We start from the raw sequence: 16,981 nt of genomic DNA, 5'->3' as shown, positions 1-16,981 counted from the left end.
CCTGGCCATACTTCTGGTACAGAGGCTCTGCACATGAGAAGAAGGGTTTCTCCATCTTAAGTTTTAGGAATAAGGTGCACTGTGGGAGTGATTGAGTAGGTCAAATAGGAACAGCTGTAAAAGTGGGTAGTGCGGCCTCTGGAAGCATTTATTCTATTGGTTAGTTAGAAGACAGCAGTCAGCCCCACCCACTAGCAGGTGCCAACCATTAAATGTGGCACCCCAAGGCACCCTCCTGAGAACACTTTCTGGACTTGCAGAATTTCAGAAGAGAACTGGACTCTGATGTTGTAACCTAAGAGGAGCCCTGAAGGACTTGACCTACTGACTCTTGTACCTAGGACTAAAGAAGTGGATCCCAAATGTCAGTTGGTTGACCCTGATGGTGACTACAGGGACACAAATATTTGCAAGAGGCCTTCGTCCTGAAATGACCAATTGACCAGTACTAACTGGACCTGGAGTGGACATTCCCAGCGGCGTATGCATCAGTGAATCCTGGCCCCTATGTGCCCTCCTAAGCTCCTTGGAGCCTTAGAAATGACCCAGAGAGCTGTTCCAGAAACCTTGGAAAGTTGGGACTTAGAAAGGTTTAGGAATGCAAAACCCTGTTGCATGCTCACAGGGACCTTGCAGCAAAGGTGTCTGATTTTGATGCACCTTCCTCGAATAAAGCGTCAGCTTGCCCCACTGGATAATTTTGAACTCCATAAAAAATATTAACTCAGAAGAAAAATGTTTGACAGGTGTGCTACATGACACTCTGATGTTGTGTTATAGAAAGTGCTTACCCAGTAATGCCCATTTGCAAAGAACTATCAATGTCTTCAACCTCTAAGCATAAAGAAGACGAATTTAACAATTTAGAAGAACTATCTCTTTATTCAATAGCGAGCACTTACATTCCCTGCTGCCTGGGCTTACCTACAGAAATGGGCCATTCAATTCCTCTGCTTCCATTCTTAAAAACAATCCACACCTAGTGTCAGGTAACAAACTCCCAGTCAATGAACCTACAAGCTCCTGAAAGAAATGTAGAGTTGTCTTGCAGTTGGGGGCTGATTTGGAAGAACCCTTCTACCCACAACTGCAGCTTCACAGACCTGTATCATTCAGACATAAACTGTGAATAAGGTTGACGGGCCGAAGATCTCTGACTTTTAATTTTATCAGGCAACCTCACTACCTCACTGGGCAACTTGAACTGGCATGAGGAGCATCAGTTCAGGTTTCCCAGCAATAGTTGTAATGCTTGTTACAGAAACCTTTCACCAATGTAATGACACATTACCGCACACGCCCAGCTCTGAAAGGGCTCTCTCTAGGGCATCTGCTATTTTTATTCCTATATGTATGATCTCAAATTGTGCAAATTAAATTATCAGCCTCCTTTGTTAACATTCCCAATAGTACTGCCAAGGTAGATCTTAGGTAGAAGGCTTCTGTGATGTGAGCTTTTGAGTCCTACACATTTATTAAGGATCAGTCTAAATATATTGGGATTGTATTAATTACACTTTAATAAGTGCCATGTCCATTTGCTATACTGATACAACACATTGATTTCTCCTTACTAATTTACCAAGCTCCTGCTTGTCCCTAAAACTATGGGTGGCACATAAAAAAAACCCTTGCATCACCTAGGCTAAACTCAAATCCACAGTAACTGTAGACATTGTTAAAATACTTTTTGCTAATGGTGTGATTTATGTATACTTCTGGTGTCATGTCCATGCCCACTAATGAGCAACACTGATGGCATTTCTTCTCACACTGCAAAACAGATTAGGAGCTTGGGATCCATCCGTTCCACTTATTGATGACTCAACAGCAAAAAGGAAAGGACCTTTTGTATTCAGGCTCTGCAAAAACTGTTTAGCATTCATCAAGAAGCTGTGACTTTCAACCTGTGCTCATCAGTATGATCGCTAAATTAAATTAGGCCAGCACAGATTATGGTGGTCTTCAAGGGGATGTTGACTAACACTGGCAAACTGTTCATCATCCAGCTGTGTATGTTTTCCCAGGCCACTTTCACTCCAAGCACATCCCTTGAGAGCCCATCAGTGATGCGGACGTGCACACACACTCACTCTTAGTAGAGCCTACGAGCCCTGATTGTGTCACTAACTATGAAAGCCATCCCATTCCTAAGTCAGACCTCCTGACTGTCTTGTGAAGACAACAGTACTTGCTAGCTTCCCAGCCTCTTCGTTCTGAGTCACAGGGGGATGGATCTGAGATGTAATTGAGATGAGTTTCATGAAAAAAATCTTTGGAGTGTCATTTGGGCCTGTTTTAGGCATTGCCTCCTAATGAAGTCAAGGCTAAAAACTGAGACAGTCGTTTTTAAAAGGGTATAGGAAAGACACAAGGCAGATGAACTAATAGATTTCACCCAGAGGCAGTTTTGAGAGGTTACATCCTTAATACATTATTAGACTCTCACAGCTGTCTCACTGGTTACAGTCTCACATTTTATTAGTTCTAATTCTAGTACACGATACCTGATTGTTGTAATACATTCAGCCTTCTCTCTTTTTGTTACTCTAGTAATGTTGACTGAAAGCATGGACTGGTCAACATGTCTCATTCTACAAATCCCCTTCCACAAGACACTAATGCAACTAAAGCAGGTGGAGATAACTCATTGTCATTTTAGGGGTTGACACATGCTTCTGACTCTGGGATGCTTGAGTTAGAAGCTTAGAAACTGGAGGTTTGAGCCCATTCTCAGCTTCTTGCTACAATGTGGCATCCAGTGCAACCTCTTGGTCCATGTAAATTAACTTAGTTGCAAACTTCCTTAGGGGGATGTTTTGCTTTAAGCATTACACACGCATGCACATACTTTGACAATGAAAAGCATGCATTAATGGACATCATTGCACACCCACAATGCATAACAGAGCTTATGGCCAAGTTCTCAAAGATTTTATGGACTCAATCTACATAGCCCATGTGGTGCAGCACAAATCTAAATATATACATAAATATATTTGTTTGTTTTAGCAAAATTTTGTAGCTGGGAAGAAACATGTAAACAATTAACTGGCTGCATGAAAATGTGTCAACAATCAAAAGGGGGGAGACAAAAGATGAGAGGGGTTTACTCTGCTCCAATTAACCATACTGTCACAAATCAAGAAAGAGTGAACCACATTGGTCTTGATGCCAGAGTTCCACGAGTGTTATCTGAGAAACCTGCCTCAACTAGTAATTACCACCAAGAACGGTGCGGTTCACGCTTTCATGTTTTATGACTGCATGAAAATGTGGTTACACCCAAATAGCCCCAGCACATAAACCTCCACTAGTGAATTTTCCAGAGGAATACCCAACAATGTGGATTTACCTCAATAAAACCTCTATGAACTGATGTAGGGGCTTGTGGGATCATTATGCAATACTTAAAGTATACAATGTTTTGATCACAGTTACATGCTTCTTCTTGACTAACTCCGTAACTTTTAACACCCCATTTTATATGACACGATATGCATTAATAACAATAATAAGGCACTGATATGTTGCAGAGCTCTGGCTTTTGAGAACTGCGCCTGTATGCTGTGTGATATGACCTGCCAGAACACCTCCTCTATCCTTCTTTCTCTTGACAGACGAGCCAACTTCTATTGTGTTTTGTATTTCCTAGTCACACTTATTTGGTCAAATCCGTGAATGGTGGTCAGATCAGCACTTCATCTAGCATCCTATGGCCACCTGGCACTAGAAAATGACACTTCGGCTACTTGCACCCAAAGAACTACATTCCAAGTGCCCTTTTAGTTCTAATGGAGTTTGTACCTGATTGGCCTGCCTCATTAGGATTAAAAGTTCTGTGGTAACACCATGGACCCAGACATTTCTCTCAGTAAGTACAGCTGCTAAAAGCAGATGGTATCGACAGATGAAGTTCTGGGTGCGAAAGAGCAATAACCAGAGGAATCGGGTCTGGAATCACCTATTCCCGCAGTTTGTCGTTATTTCTGATGGGACAGCCAGGGTCTGACTCATAATCAGCTGGTAAATCTGACTCATCATCCAACCACTCACAGAGTTACCGGTACCTCTGGTGATGCCAGCCCTGAGGAGGGGAGCACGGTTACCAGCTGATTTTTCATGGCACTCATTACATGGCCCCAAGGGACCCTCAGTACCCCTATGCACCCAAAAGATGATACAGGGCCCCCCTTCCATCCAAGAGTCAACACTTTGGTCCCTTGCACTGGGTTATAACTCATTGGCCTCTTGCACCTAGTGATGTCACTTTGTCCTACTTGCACTGCCAGTTCACGCTTTGAATTTCCATCTGAGATGACACTTCATCCCTTTGCTGTAAGAGATGGTAACTTGGCCCCCGCGTGCACACAAGAGGTGACCCTTTGCCCCTTTTGCTCTCAAAGATTCCATTTTAGCCCAGTGTGTTCATATAAAATAGATTATCCCCTTTGCATTCAGACGTGATGCTGCAGGTACCTTGAGTCCAATGTTGGTGTTGAGGAGGATGGTGTTGGTCTTCCGCTCAATGTAAATGTACGGTTCCTTCAGGAAGGGAAGTTCTACAGTCTGATAATCTACCTGAAATGAGAGAAAAGATAGCAATTAGTGAGAGATAAAAAGCTAAAGAGCATTACCAAACTGGAGCCAGGCCCAGTGCAATCCAGATATTGGCAGGTAAACACAGATCCACTGCAGCACCTGGAATTAGCCTATGTCAGTTAGCTACTACCCCATTAATGGAAAAAGGAAGGTGTTAACATATAGGGTACTACTAATTTGACAGCTATATCACTGAACCTATGAGAGTTAAGGACTTCATACAAAAGCAGTCTAAAATCTATTTAATCCAATAAGTCTTTATGACACATTAGATATTCTCGTGTAGCATTAGTATTAATAACATACCACCATTTTTATCAGTAAGGCTGAATGGACAGCCAAAATATACTATGCTTACTTAGTGTACTCACATAGAATGCACTCATCCTTTTGCTGCTATGAGAAAAAGGGCAGCCACATGGCCAAACATATGCCAATTAAACCACTTATAAATATATTTGTAATTCCCAAATTAAACATCAACATTTTATGTAAAACATCTGAAGGATCAATGTACACGCTAACCTTTTTCCTCTACAAATTGTGCATAAAAGCCTGTGTTTTGGCCAAATTAAAATTATTCAATTTTCATTGTAAGCAAACCATTCCACACAATCAATTATCAATTAAACTAATTTATACTTCTATATATGTGTGGGATGTGAAACTTTTACTTCATGAGGTGAGACATGCAATCGTCATGGAGTGAGGTGTAGACCTGAATTATCACTAAACTGCATTGTTGATATTTTGGTGTACCGGGGCAGCCCACAAGGGCCAGACCTGTGACAATGTAATAATTCTTCATACAGATCATGATAAAATAAGCTACAGTACAGACCTTTATTAGCTATTGTAATGAGACCAGCCATGGGTACAGTGAGCTACATGAAGACTACCCACTCATGGCCCAACGTGGTAGTTGGCTGTGTTGGGAGTTGAAGAGAGTCTAGGGTTTTAGTGAAACAAAATGAGTACTTACCATTACAACCACCTGATTAACAATTGTAAGAAGCTGGAATTTTGTTGCAGTTGTCCCCCACTTTTTGCCCCGTTTTTTACTACTAAATGCGGGTTCCCAATTCTGACAGTTCACTGAGACCTCAGTGCCAGTGCTCTTCCCCCTCAAGCAAGTAAAGTCTAATAGTAACCCAATTGGCTTGAACTGTAGTACTCCTGTAACCCTCTAGTAAATGGAACCCTTGGTACCTAGGGCATTGGGGCTTTTAGAAATGACTGTACTGTCAGGGCATTTCCCTGGTAATGAACCACCTGGCAGAATCTCTAAATGTCAGGGCAAACAGACTGAGCCAGTGCTCCCCAGTGGATCACAAATGACATTAGCACGCTGAGGTGGTGCAGGGTGCTTTCCAGCAATGAGCAAAGCTCTGGATTGATCTCTTTACTACTGCCAAGAACACGCATGTTCAACATTTTTGCATGCTGGAGTTCTTTTGGAGGTACATTCCACCTACAGCGAAGCACAGAACTCCCCTATGCCGCCCACATTTATCTCTCCTGCCTTGAGTTCTAAAGAAGATCAGGAACAACCTGGCCCAAGTTATCTTAGTGTCTCCCAATTGGGCCATGATAGTGTGGTACCTAGAGCTTCTGGGCATGAGCATGTGTCCTCTGATCAGGCTGCAGCTTCGAAGAATCTTCTGTAGCAGAAGTAGGAAAGGGTCCTGCACCCAGGCCTATGCAATCTACACCTCCATGCATGGGGATTGAGCTGTGACAGTTAACTGCTTTTGACCTCCCTCCCAAAGTCGTGGATGTCATTCTAGCAGCCAAGAGCCCATCTGCAAAATTTGTTTACACAGAGTGGTGGAAGAAGTTTGTAGCCTGGTGTAATTCCTGCTATACCAACCCATTGCATCAAGGTTGTCGGATGTTTTGATTTTTAAGCTGTCCTTAGCCCAAAAAGGACTTGCTGTGGGCACTGTTAGAGGTTATTTGTAAGCCCCTTCACCCTTTTTGCTTCTACCAGACCAGACAGCTAAGTATAAATCGCCTGTTTTAATGACTTTTTTTAAACGTTTAGTTAACATGTTCCCACCCAAACCTTTGGTGATGCCACAGTGGAACCTACATTTGGCTCTTATTTTCCCAAAGTGTACCCCATTTGAGCTGAATCACAGCTGTCTTTTACATCTCCTGAAGCTTAAAACTGTCTTTCTCATTGCCATTACTTCACTGTGTGAGTGATCTACAAGCCTTGTCTGTCCATCCTTCACACACTGCTATTTTTCAGACAAACAGGTGTTTTGGGCCAGAGCAACATTTCTGCGACAGGGTGTGCCTCCTTTTCATGTCAGACAATACATTATACTTCAGGTATTTTTTACTTAACAACCACGCTCAAAAGAGTAGGAGAAATTCCTTCGCTTGGACCCCAAAAGAGCCATGAGCTTTTACATTGATCGCACCAAAGACCATCAGGTGGACGAACAGCTCTTTGTGGGGTTCCCGTGAATAAAAAAGGAAAAGTAGTATAGATCATATCGAGGTGGATAGTAGTCTGTATTCATATCTGCTACGCACTGGCTCAAAGGCAACTCCTGAAGGTCCGAGGCTCACTGAACTAGAGCAAAACTTGCTAGAACTATGCTGGTAAGCAGAGTGCCTGTTCTGGACATCTTTCAGGTCATGATGTGGGCCTCAATCCATACATTCATGAAGCAATACTGCCTTGACAGCCATTTCCAACAGGAGCGGCATTGTGCCTATTTACTCCTACAGGATTTGAGGTCTGAGTAATTCCACAGACCCATCACTGGAGGAGATATTGCTTTGGTATCCATTCACAAGGTGAGGAATCTTCAGTTAGTAGTATCCATCAGAAGAACAAGTTACTTACCTTTGGTGCGCTTGTTCATGTGGATACTCTATTGACCCTAAAATTTCCTCACCACCCTTCCACCTCCCAGTTCTGCAGTATGACTTTTTTCTATCTATAAAAATGTCCCAGTGTAGAGAGGTGTACACTGTCACATCTGTTCAATTATTAGGCTCCACATCCAATGGTACGTACAGAGTAAAGAAAGAAATTGACGTCAGAAAATAGTGGTGGTGCAGATATATGGCTTCGATGTCTCTTCCGTACCAGGATGGAGCTGATGTAGATCTGCATGACTCCACCTACTGGCACGTGGGAGCAATGCAAAAAATATTCAGTTCCAGTCTGGCACGTATGAGTATTCACAAGGTGAGTAATCTATGGTTAGCTAGAGTATCCACCAGAAAGAGTGACCAAAAGTAATTTGTTCATCTTGAAATAAAATGGATGGAAGGGGCAGTTTCATCAATATTGGAACCATGATGGGAAGGAATCTGTCTATGTATCATGCCAGAAAAGTTTTAATTGGAGATAAAAGATTTTGTTAATTAGAGACTTTGGGGCTTATTTACAAGCCTCTTGTGCCACTTTTGTGTCATTTGTAATATTGGAAAAGTGACGTACGGGTGGCACAAGGGGCTTGTAAATCTGCCCCTTTATTATTATCTAGTAAGATTTGCTACATTTTGTGATCAAAATGTGAACGGATGCAGTGCGTGTGGGGAGAACAGAATGTTTGTCCAATAGATGATATCTTGCCCAGATAGATATTTTACTGCTTACTTCAGTGAAAGTAGGAAGTTGGTATGATGAATTATAGGAAGAAGACGGAATCACTGCATTGTCTAGGCTACCCTGCAACTGTATGTGGTACGCTCCTGACAAAAGTAAGTGTGGCTACTTGGTGCAACCAAAGTAATCTCTAATGCAATCAAAATCTCCTCTAGATTATAGGATTTAATAGGCACCCACAGCACCAGACCAGCACCACATTTTAGCATTTGCCACTAAAGACCAAATCAATCATAATACTTTATAACACTTTTGTTACCATCAACATTTTCCCTTGCTGATTCTCTCTTTCAAAATGTAGACTTAGTGGGTGTGGATTTATTACAAACCTTTAACACGGCAAAAAGTCTAAACAAAACAGGGATAATAACTGAAAAACACTAACAAACTACTCGGAAGATTGCCTATATGGTGAAGGACATTTAAATAATTGATTCTTTAAAATCTAAACGGATGAGCCAGTCATGCGATGTTCTGAATCCGAAGTGAAGGAGATGAATGGTAACAAGGTCATATGTAGGACAGCAGTTTTCATTTTTCTTTGGATGTGGATTTTATATTGTGGATATCATTACCAAAATGAAAAGCAACATTTTACAGACAGGTTTTGATTTTCTTCTCTGTGTACTCTAGCTGAACACATGCTGGGCTGGAAATGTCACATCTAGAACAAATTTGTCTACACTTCATCCCTTGGTGCTCACTCCAGCAACTTCACAGACTCTGATTTCCTCAGTTCCAATGCCCCTGAGCAGCTCCAGGTCCCAATTCCAAGAGTTGGCAGTGCTGACATCACCTGCAGAGAGTGTACAACAGTGCATGGCCTTAATGGGTCCTGCACTGTTTATCACACTGCACTTAAGCCGTCTAACCTGCTATTAGTGAAGTGCGCTGATGACAGTGCCCCCACTGTAGTGATCTGAGTGGCACAAACTCAGCAACAAGACTACTGGTAAAGCGAGCCTTACTAGTAAAACAATATAGAGGCAAGGCCTTCCATTTAGCGAATGGAGATAAGGCGTCAGGAAGCAGTTTCGTATCAGCCAGTGCCAGACGAGTGGAGCAACACAATGGCTTAAGAGTTGCGCACACTGTGCTTAAAGACTTTTAGCTTTGGTTGGTTGAAGATTAAGCATTTTGAATGTCATAATCAGGTATTCTATGCCTGTCATCATTGGTATCTTGAATGGCTTTTCTCAATTCTTACATTGCTTTTGCCAGGAGTCTGTACCCGCCCACAATGGTGTTGTTTTATCCCTTCTATTTCTTCTGCAGGCCTCTCTGCCTCCAGGACATATGTGATAGGATTCAGGTGCAACCTGCAGTATCAAAACCAAAAAGAGTCCAACTGTTAGTATGGACTAAGCCCTCCAAAAGAATAAAGAAAACACAAGGTTTTCTTATATAACCCCCTTGGTGGCATGCTTCATCATCGGATCCATCCCATTCCGCTGTGGAATGGTGTCATGCTGCGACCTACGTGTTACGTGGGATCACTTATTGGTGTATATTAAAGGATGTAAAAATGATGAAAAAATATGAGTGAAGGGGGAAAGTTTTTATGTGGAAAGTGAGATTAAAAATACCTGCCCAGTAGGTAAAGTACTATTTAGTCAGACTTCTAGTCGGTATGGTTAACAAGCATTTACAATGCAATGGCCTCACCTTCGCAAAAGTTAGAGCTATTGGCATTGTAAATGACAACATTTTTATTTATGTGTTGGTTTTGAAAACAGATAAATAAATGGCATTGTCATTTACAATGCCAATTAGCTTAATCTCTCACAAATGCACACACCCATGTTCTCCCTAGAACACTCACACTGCTGTCTCTCTCACACTGCTGTCTCTCCCACACACAGCCACACACACACATACAGCGAGCCACACACACACACACACAGCCACACACACACATACAGAGAGCCACACACACACAGCCATACACACACATACAGAAAGCCACACACACACACACACATACAGAGCCACACACACAGAGCCACACACACAGCCGCACACACACTTACACAGCCCCACACACACACATACACAACCACACACAGCCACACACACACAGCCACATACACAGCCACACACGCAGCCACACACAGCCACAGTTTTCAGTAAGCTTTGATCCTTTTGATCCCTTTGAGTTAGAAACAGTTTATCTACAGATTATGCGCCAGATGAGGGATAATTATGCAAAATAAAGCAGAAGCAGCAAACACAGGATCGCATAATTCCAGTGGCCCTCCCCATGACCTACTATTATATTTGAACTCTAACTTTTTGATGGTCAAACTGGACCCTCTCTAAACCTGTCCACTGGGTGCAATGTGATGAATCTATTGTGACCCCCCAGCTTTCAGCACTTTTGTCAGAGTAACAGGCCCCCCCGCCCCCACCCTAATCAGGTCTCCACAGACCCAGAAGAGACACAAGAGGCAAAGCCACGGCACACCGTGACTGGAAGGTGCAGCTGTTCGCTTCTCCTCCCCCGGGCCCCTTGACAAGTGACATTTATTTATTTAATGCGTTTTTATATAGCGCGAACTTCTGTACCCGAAGGTGTGAGAGTGATTTATAAAAGGACCAGTTACATTATATAACATTCAAGGCTGTAGGAGTTTAGGCCTAAGATCAGTGTTGCATGATAACTTGTTGGTTAGTATTAAATAACGTGTTTGCGTTAGATCAAAGGTCTCTGTGCTCATGATACGGCAAGGGCACCCTAGCGCTGATTCTTTTCCTCCGATTATTATTATTATTATTATTATTATTAAAAGCAATTTCTATGGCGCAACTAAGCCCAATGGGCGTCAAGGCGCATAACCAAACGGTACCAGCTGTTCAAAATACCACTATACAACTATACAACTATTGCGGGTAAGCTTTGACGAAACACCAGGTTTTGAGCGCCCTTTTAAAAGAGGAGAGAGAGGACTCTGTCTTAATGTCTTGGGGGAGAGAGTTCCACAGCTTTGGTGCAACAATGGAGAATGCCCTATCTCCCCATCGTGCTCTTTTGGCTCGAGGGACAACCAACAGGTTCAGCTCAGCAGATCTAAGCGCTCTCCCTGGCTGGTAGGGAGTAAGCAAGGCGCTTAGAGGATGCGTAGATCTTTCAGACAGAGCTCTATAAACTAGGCAAAGAATTTTAAAAGAGATCCTAAATTGAATAGGGAGCCAATGAAGAGTCTTTCTGGCCATAGTGGCGGAGGAAGTATTGGGAAGTGCTAGGACAAAACGGGCCGCAGCATTTTGTACAATTTGTAGCCGCTGGGTGAGCCCCTTGTTGGCATCTGCATAGAGTGCATTGCAGTAGTCCAACCTGGAGCCCACCAATGCCACTACTATCTGCTTCCGCGCTGGGAGAGAAAGATAGTGAAGAATTCTCCTGAGTATTTTTATAACTCCCCAGCAGGTTGCGACCGTGCGATTAACCTGTAGGGTCATAGACAGCGAGGTGTCAAAAATTACGCCGAGATTTCTGGCTGACTGGGAAGGAGAAGGACAGGTTCCCAGCGCAGACGGCCACCACTCAGTAGACCAGATATCCTGGTCCTTGCCAAAGACCAGGATCTCAGTTTTGTCGCCGTTCAACTTCAAAGAGTTCTGAAGCATCCAGTCAGATACTGCCTGCATACAGATTCTGAAGTTGGCGGCGGATGTAGAGACTGAGTGAGCTAGTGACACCATGATTTGAGTGTCATCGGCGTATGACACCACTTCCATCCCCTGAGATTTTACTAACCTCGCAAGGGGTGCAACATAAATGTTGAATAGGGTCGGACTGAGGGCCGACCCTTGGGGCACCCCACATTGCAGGGATTTAACAGGGGATAGAAATTCGCCGAGCTTGACTCTCTGCTCTCTATGTTGTAAAAAAGAGTGCAGAAGGTTAAGAGCCGCACCAGAGATCCCTGCCTCCCTCAACCGAGATGTTAAGAAGGAAGGAGACAGGGTATCAAATGCTGCGGTAAGGTCCAGAAGGACCAACACCGTAGTGTGTCCGGCATCTACCTTCATACGGATGTTATTATACCCAAATGTTTCTGCACTTGACCTAACGTGGCTGCTAAACCGGATGCACGCTAAAAAAGAGTTGCGGTCTGCCTGAACATTAACATCAGCACTAAAGGATGCGTGTCCTGTGCTGACTCTGGTGTCAGCCACCCTCCGGGGCAGAAGTAGAGAGCGGCGAGTGTCAAGCAGAGTGTAACGTGTCACACAAGACAGGCTGGGTGACCGGGCTGTCAGCGCAGCTACACCAACCCCTTCGACCCAGCCCATGGGCACCCTAGACTTGAACGTTTAAGAGGCGGAGGGAGGAACAAGACAGCTTTATCACCGGGAGGGGTGCGCATGAATATTGGGCACAGGGCGGCACGTAGCAGGCTGGCACGGCTGTTGCCGGGAGTTCAGGGATCCCTTAACCATATGCCCGGGCGAAGGCGGCACTCACCCCCTTTCCCGCATTTAGCGGGCTGTAGCTTGGCGGCTCCGATCACCAAGACGATGCCGAGGATGAACCATTCCTTGCGGACACGTTCCAGTAGGCCCATTCTGCCGGGGATCAGAAACGGACTGTCCCAAGAGTCACAAACGGAAGGGGGCGGCGGACGTGCCTAAAGCAGCTCTCATCTCAGCTGCTCCGGCCGGGGATCCGAGAGCGGAGACCAGGCTCCAGCGGTCGTCGCCATCGTTTACCGCACACCACTGATGAGCGACGCAGGAGAATCCAGCTGAATGAAAGTGGGAGCGGCTCGGCACCTCCTACGCAAAGACACCCCCGGTGCGACAGCAGCTCCTCTCTCAGCTGCGGCCCTGCCCCTGCTAGCTAAGTCTCGACCCCCAGTGCCATCAGAGCCCTATTGGGTCCTTGTTGATCTGAGCTCTCATCACTATCTCTTCAACATGAATCGGACACAGAGTGGGTCGCCGTATTGATCGGGCCGCTCTTTGGTGGAGTAAGGCAGCACTCTGCATCCAAGATGTTGGAGGGCAGTATTTTCCCACAGCCGCGCAACTACTCGGTTCAGGCTGGTAGACGGCCATCGTCTTGACATGGGCACGCACAAACCAGTTAAGAGGTGAGAAGAGGGGTGGGGGAAAGGAGGCGACGTCATTTTTGGAAGCTAAGCCCCGTCCTTTGCGGACTGGGGGGAGTGTTTTTCGAGAAGAGAAAAAAATGGAAAAAAAACACGCCCATCAATCCGAAACGGACAGGGCTTAGCTACCAAAAATGACGTCACAGAACCCTCTTCTCCAATGGCTGGCCGCCGTTTAGGCAGCCAGCCAATGGAGAAGAGGGGCGGGTTCAAGCCTCGCTACTCTGGAGACATAAGATCTCGCCAGCGAGACTGCGCATGCGCTGCCTACGCTAGCCGAGACCTAAAAAGGAGGACTGTAGAAAGTATAGGTAACGATGTGCCTTCCTTTCTAGAAGGTCAACATGTTTCAAGCCGTACCCAAAGACGTTTCTTCAGGACCGATAATCTCACTTCCTGATACCAGTCTTGTTGTACTATTTTATATTCACACACTCTGCATGTTAAGGATATTAAAATATATATACAGCACCTACTTGGTGATACTGCTTGTAAATTTGTAAATACATAATGGGAGAGTTAGTGTGCCAAGAAATCTGACAGTGTACATTTTAAAACACACATATGCCATTAAGGTAAAGCACGGTGTGTCCTTTTCCATAAGATAAATAATCAAATTATGCATGCATTATTGGCTAGTTCGCCCAAGCAGACCTGCACAGCTGTGTTTTTCTTTTTGCTGTTTAACAAGAGTTGCTCCAGAGCCTTGGACTGATGAGTTAAAAAGAAGTGCCAGGTCCCACAACATAGGGCAAGAGCTGGATAGAGCGACAGAGGTGACTTACTCCAAGCCAACAGCACACAAGCGGATTACTTGGTGCAAGCTTCGGCCAGTCTAGTGGTGAGGGTAGCAAAAGTGGTAAACATTTTCTTATGCCACTAGCATTACCTCAATCAGACAGCAAGCAAAATTTCCTGATATAAATCTTTGCCTTGTGACTTTGCTTTGACCAAAACATTAAATGAAGTTGGAGAAAGGTATATGCAACAGGAGCTAGCCAAACCAGAAGCCAATTTTTAAACATTCACGAATTTCTAGTATGCAAATCATTCAAGGGTCACCAGCGACAGCAGTTACTCCCCCTGGCTTGCCTCTTGCAACGCATGGCACTACCCTTGCAAAACCTGGACTCAGAGATAGCAAAAGCAATGCCAAGGACAGAAGGCAGACAGTGTCTTGATAAGCACCGTTTACTTTCTGCAGTTCCCACCGGGGCAGGTGCATTTGCTTTAAGTTCTGTAAAATAAATAAGTTCAGCAATGAAATGAAAGAACTGAATAAATAAAAAGTGTAATAAAAATACACTTCTGAAATAACTAACCATAATGGTTCGTTATTGCGAATACATGTAAAGTGTTGGATTTAAATAAATCATCACCTCTGCTTAGCAGGGTGATAGTGTCTTACACGTGATAATAAATTAAAACATAGTAACACTGATAAGCCAATAACATGGTTCAAATTTAATATATGGCTCATATGAAGTACAGGTGTACATTAACACTCTTGTGTTTTAAATCTCTTTTTATGCATCTCTTTGTGATTTATCAAATCATATATTCTTTACGGTACACATTAGGGAACTAATTAAATATGAGGATTTGTACCAGTATTCTTCTGTATTTTGTGACAATATAGCTTCTTCATCCAGTGGACATATAATTTTTCATTCAATAAAAAGGAAAATATGCAAAGTTTTCCTGGTATAACGTTCAAGCGTCCTAATTAAAATATAGGTAGCATAAAAACCATTTCTGTTAGTAACTTCTGTGCTTATATTAATTGTGCACTTATGATTGAGTTCTTTACTTTAGTGATCTTAACTATTGTGAGATCATGAAAGTCAAAATCATGTGACATCACTTCCTTGTGAGATTCCATGTCGAAGGTCATATGATGTCACATACATCATGTGATTCATTAAGGTTAATGGTTGTGTGATGTCACTTACGCTACCATATGCATTTGGTCAATCAATATCAATACTGGTTACTCACAACCACAATCCAGTCCTGCAGCAGCTGCACCACCACATCCCCAATTAGCACAGTCACCTCCTTCGTCCACGAGACGCCTTTACGGCCACGGTCATCGTTCGTAACATGAATGCTGGAAATAGAGATAAAGAAGAGAATAGTATAATCAGACCTTCCAATGGCAGAAGAAAGAGCCAAAGCACTGTAAGCTGAAATGTCCTGGAAGTCACATTATCTTAACACATCTTTATGTACGCAGGACATCTAGAATTCCAAGGGCTGAAATGGGTGTCTATTGTACATGATAAAATTGTCCACCTGTCTGGCATACACTACAAACTGAATTGTTTCTAAGCGCTGTCTTTATAGGTGTTACTACCAACTCAATGGTGTTGATTTTACTGAACTCTAAAGCATGAAAGCCTAAATTGACCCACAGTCACTGGAAGGTATGGTCTGCGGACAGATGTCGATAGCGGATGTATGACGTTACAACGCATGCTTTTACCACGCATGCTGTTACAACGCAAGTATTACAACGCAAACCTTTACAATGCATAGCGCTTTGGGGTGCTGGATAGTGAATGGTTTAATTTACTATTCCAACTCCAATCCTCGTGGACACTAGGGAAGGTGTTGGATAGTAAATTAAAACTATTCCCTATCCTAGAGCGCCCCCCAGTGTAATGCGTTGTAAAGGTTTTCGTTGTAATACTTGCGTTGTAACAGCACTGCATGGTAAAAGTTTCGTTGTAAAGGATGTTTCCCGTCCGTAGCACAAAAATTAACCTACTGACCAACCACAGCAGTCATTAGTATGCTAACTCCTGGTGGTCAAAGTAAAAGCTTTGCTTCGGAGCATAAGAGATGGATGTCTGAAAGTAACTGATCCATGGAAGATTATCAGAATATCCAAGTAAGGCACATTTCCATACAGTAAATCTAAAAGCATCTCATTTACAAAGTCAAGGGTTCTTCTTAAAACCTAGCTTGAATGTGATCTTTCTCGACGTGCTTTGGACCACCATGGCATATGAGATAGCTTATTAGTCTGGGGATTTACCATGCGCCTTGTGAGTCTTTGCATGGGGTGCTAGTCAAATGTCTAAATAGGGCAAAAAAGGGGTTAAAGCATTGGGCCAGATGTAGGTAACTTCAATTTACCGACTCATAAATACCGAATTTTACCGATTCGGTATTTATGAATCGGTAAATTTGAAGGTGGTAGATGTAGGTAATTTTTAAATGTGAATTACCGAATCGGTAACATTCGGTATTTACCGATTCGGTTAATACCGAATCGGTATTTCCCATTGATTCCTATGGGCTGTGAAGCTCATAGGAATCAATGGGAAATACCGATTCGGTATTAATTCTGCAAGGGTGCAGGGGGTGTCACTTTGACACCCTCTAGCACCCAAACTACAGGCATGTGTAACATGTGACACACATACATGCCCTAAGGGCATGTCTGTGTGTCACATAGCACAGGTGTGCATGCACAGATGTGCATGCACACCTGAATTCGGTATTTTACCACCCAATAGGATTGGGTGGTAAAATGCCGACTCTTAAGGGCCTGTGGCACTCTTAGGAGTGTCACCTACATGTGGATTTACCGAATCGGTAAAATTACCGATTCGGTATTTTACAGAAT

General features: G+C 43.6%; 1 protein-coding gene across 1 annotated transcript in view; it reads right to left on the bottom strand.

Moving 5' to 3' along the window:
* The window catches only part of KCP (kielin cysteine rich BMP regulator), a 622,724-nt gene that overhangs the window by 22,590 nt on the left and 583,153 nt on the right, over nucleotides 1-16,981 (bottom strand). The window contains exons 55-56 of the mRNA XM_078677796.1: nucleotides 15,346-15,457; nucleotides 4,480-4,581 (exon numbers count right to left, since the gene is read on the bottom strand). Coding sequence (XP_078533922.1) covers nucleotides 4,480-4,581; nucleotides 15,346-15,457 — 214 coding nt within the window. The remainder of the gene's footprint in view (nucleotides 1-4,479; nucleotides 4,582-15,345; nucleotides 15,458-16,981) is intronic.

The sequence above is a fragment of the Lissotriton helveticus genome, chromosome 1_1, assembly GCF_964261635.1.
Source record: "Lissotriton helveticus chromosome 1_1, aLisHel1.1, whole genome shotgun sequence".
Taxonomy (NCBI): Eukaryota; Metazoa; Chordata; class Amphibia; order Caudata; family Salamandridae; genus Lissotriton; species Lissotriton helveticus.
The sequence above is the reverse complement of the archived record's forward strand: the minus strand, read 5'-3'. Positions and strand labels throughout refer to the sequence as shown.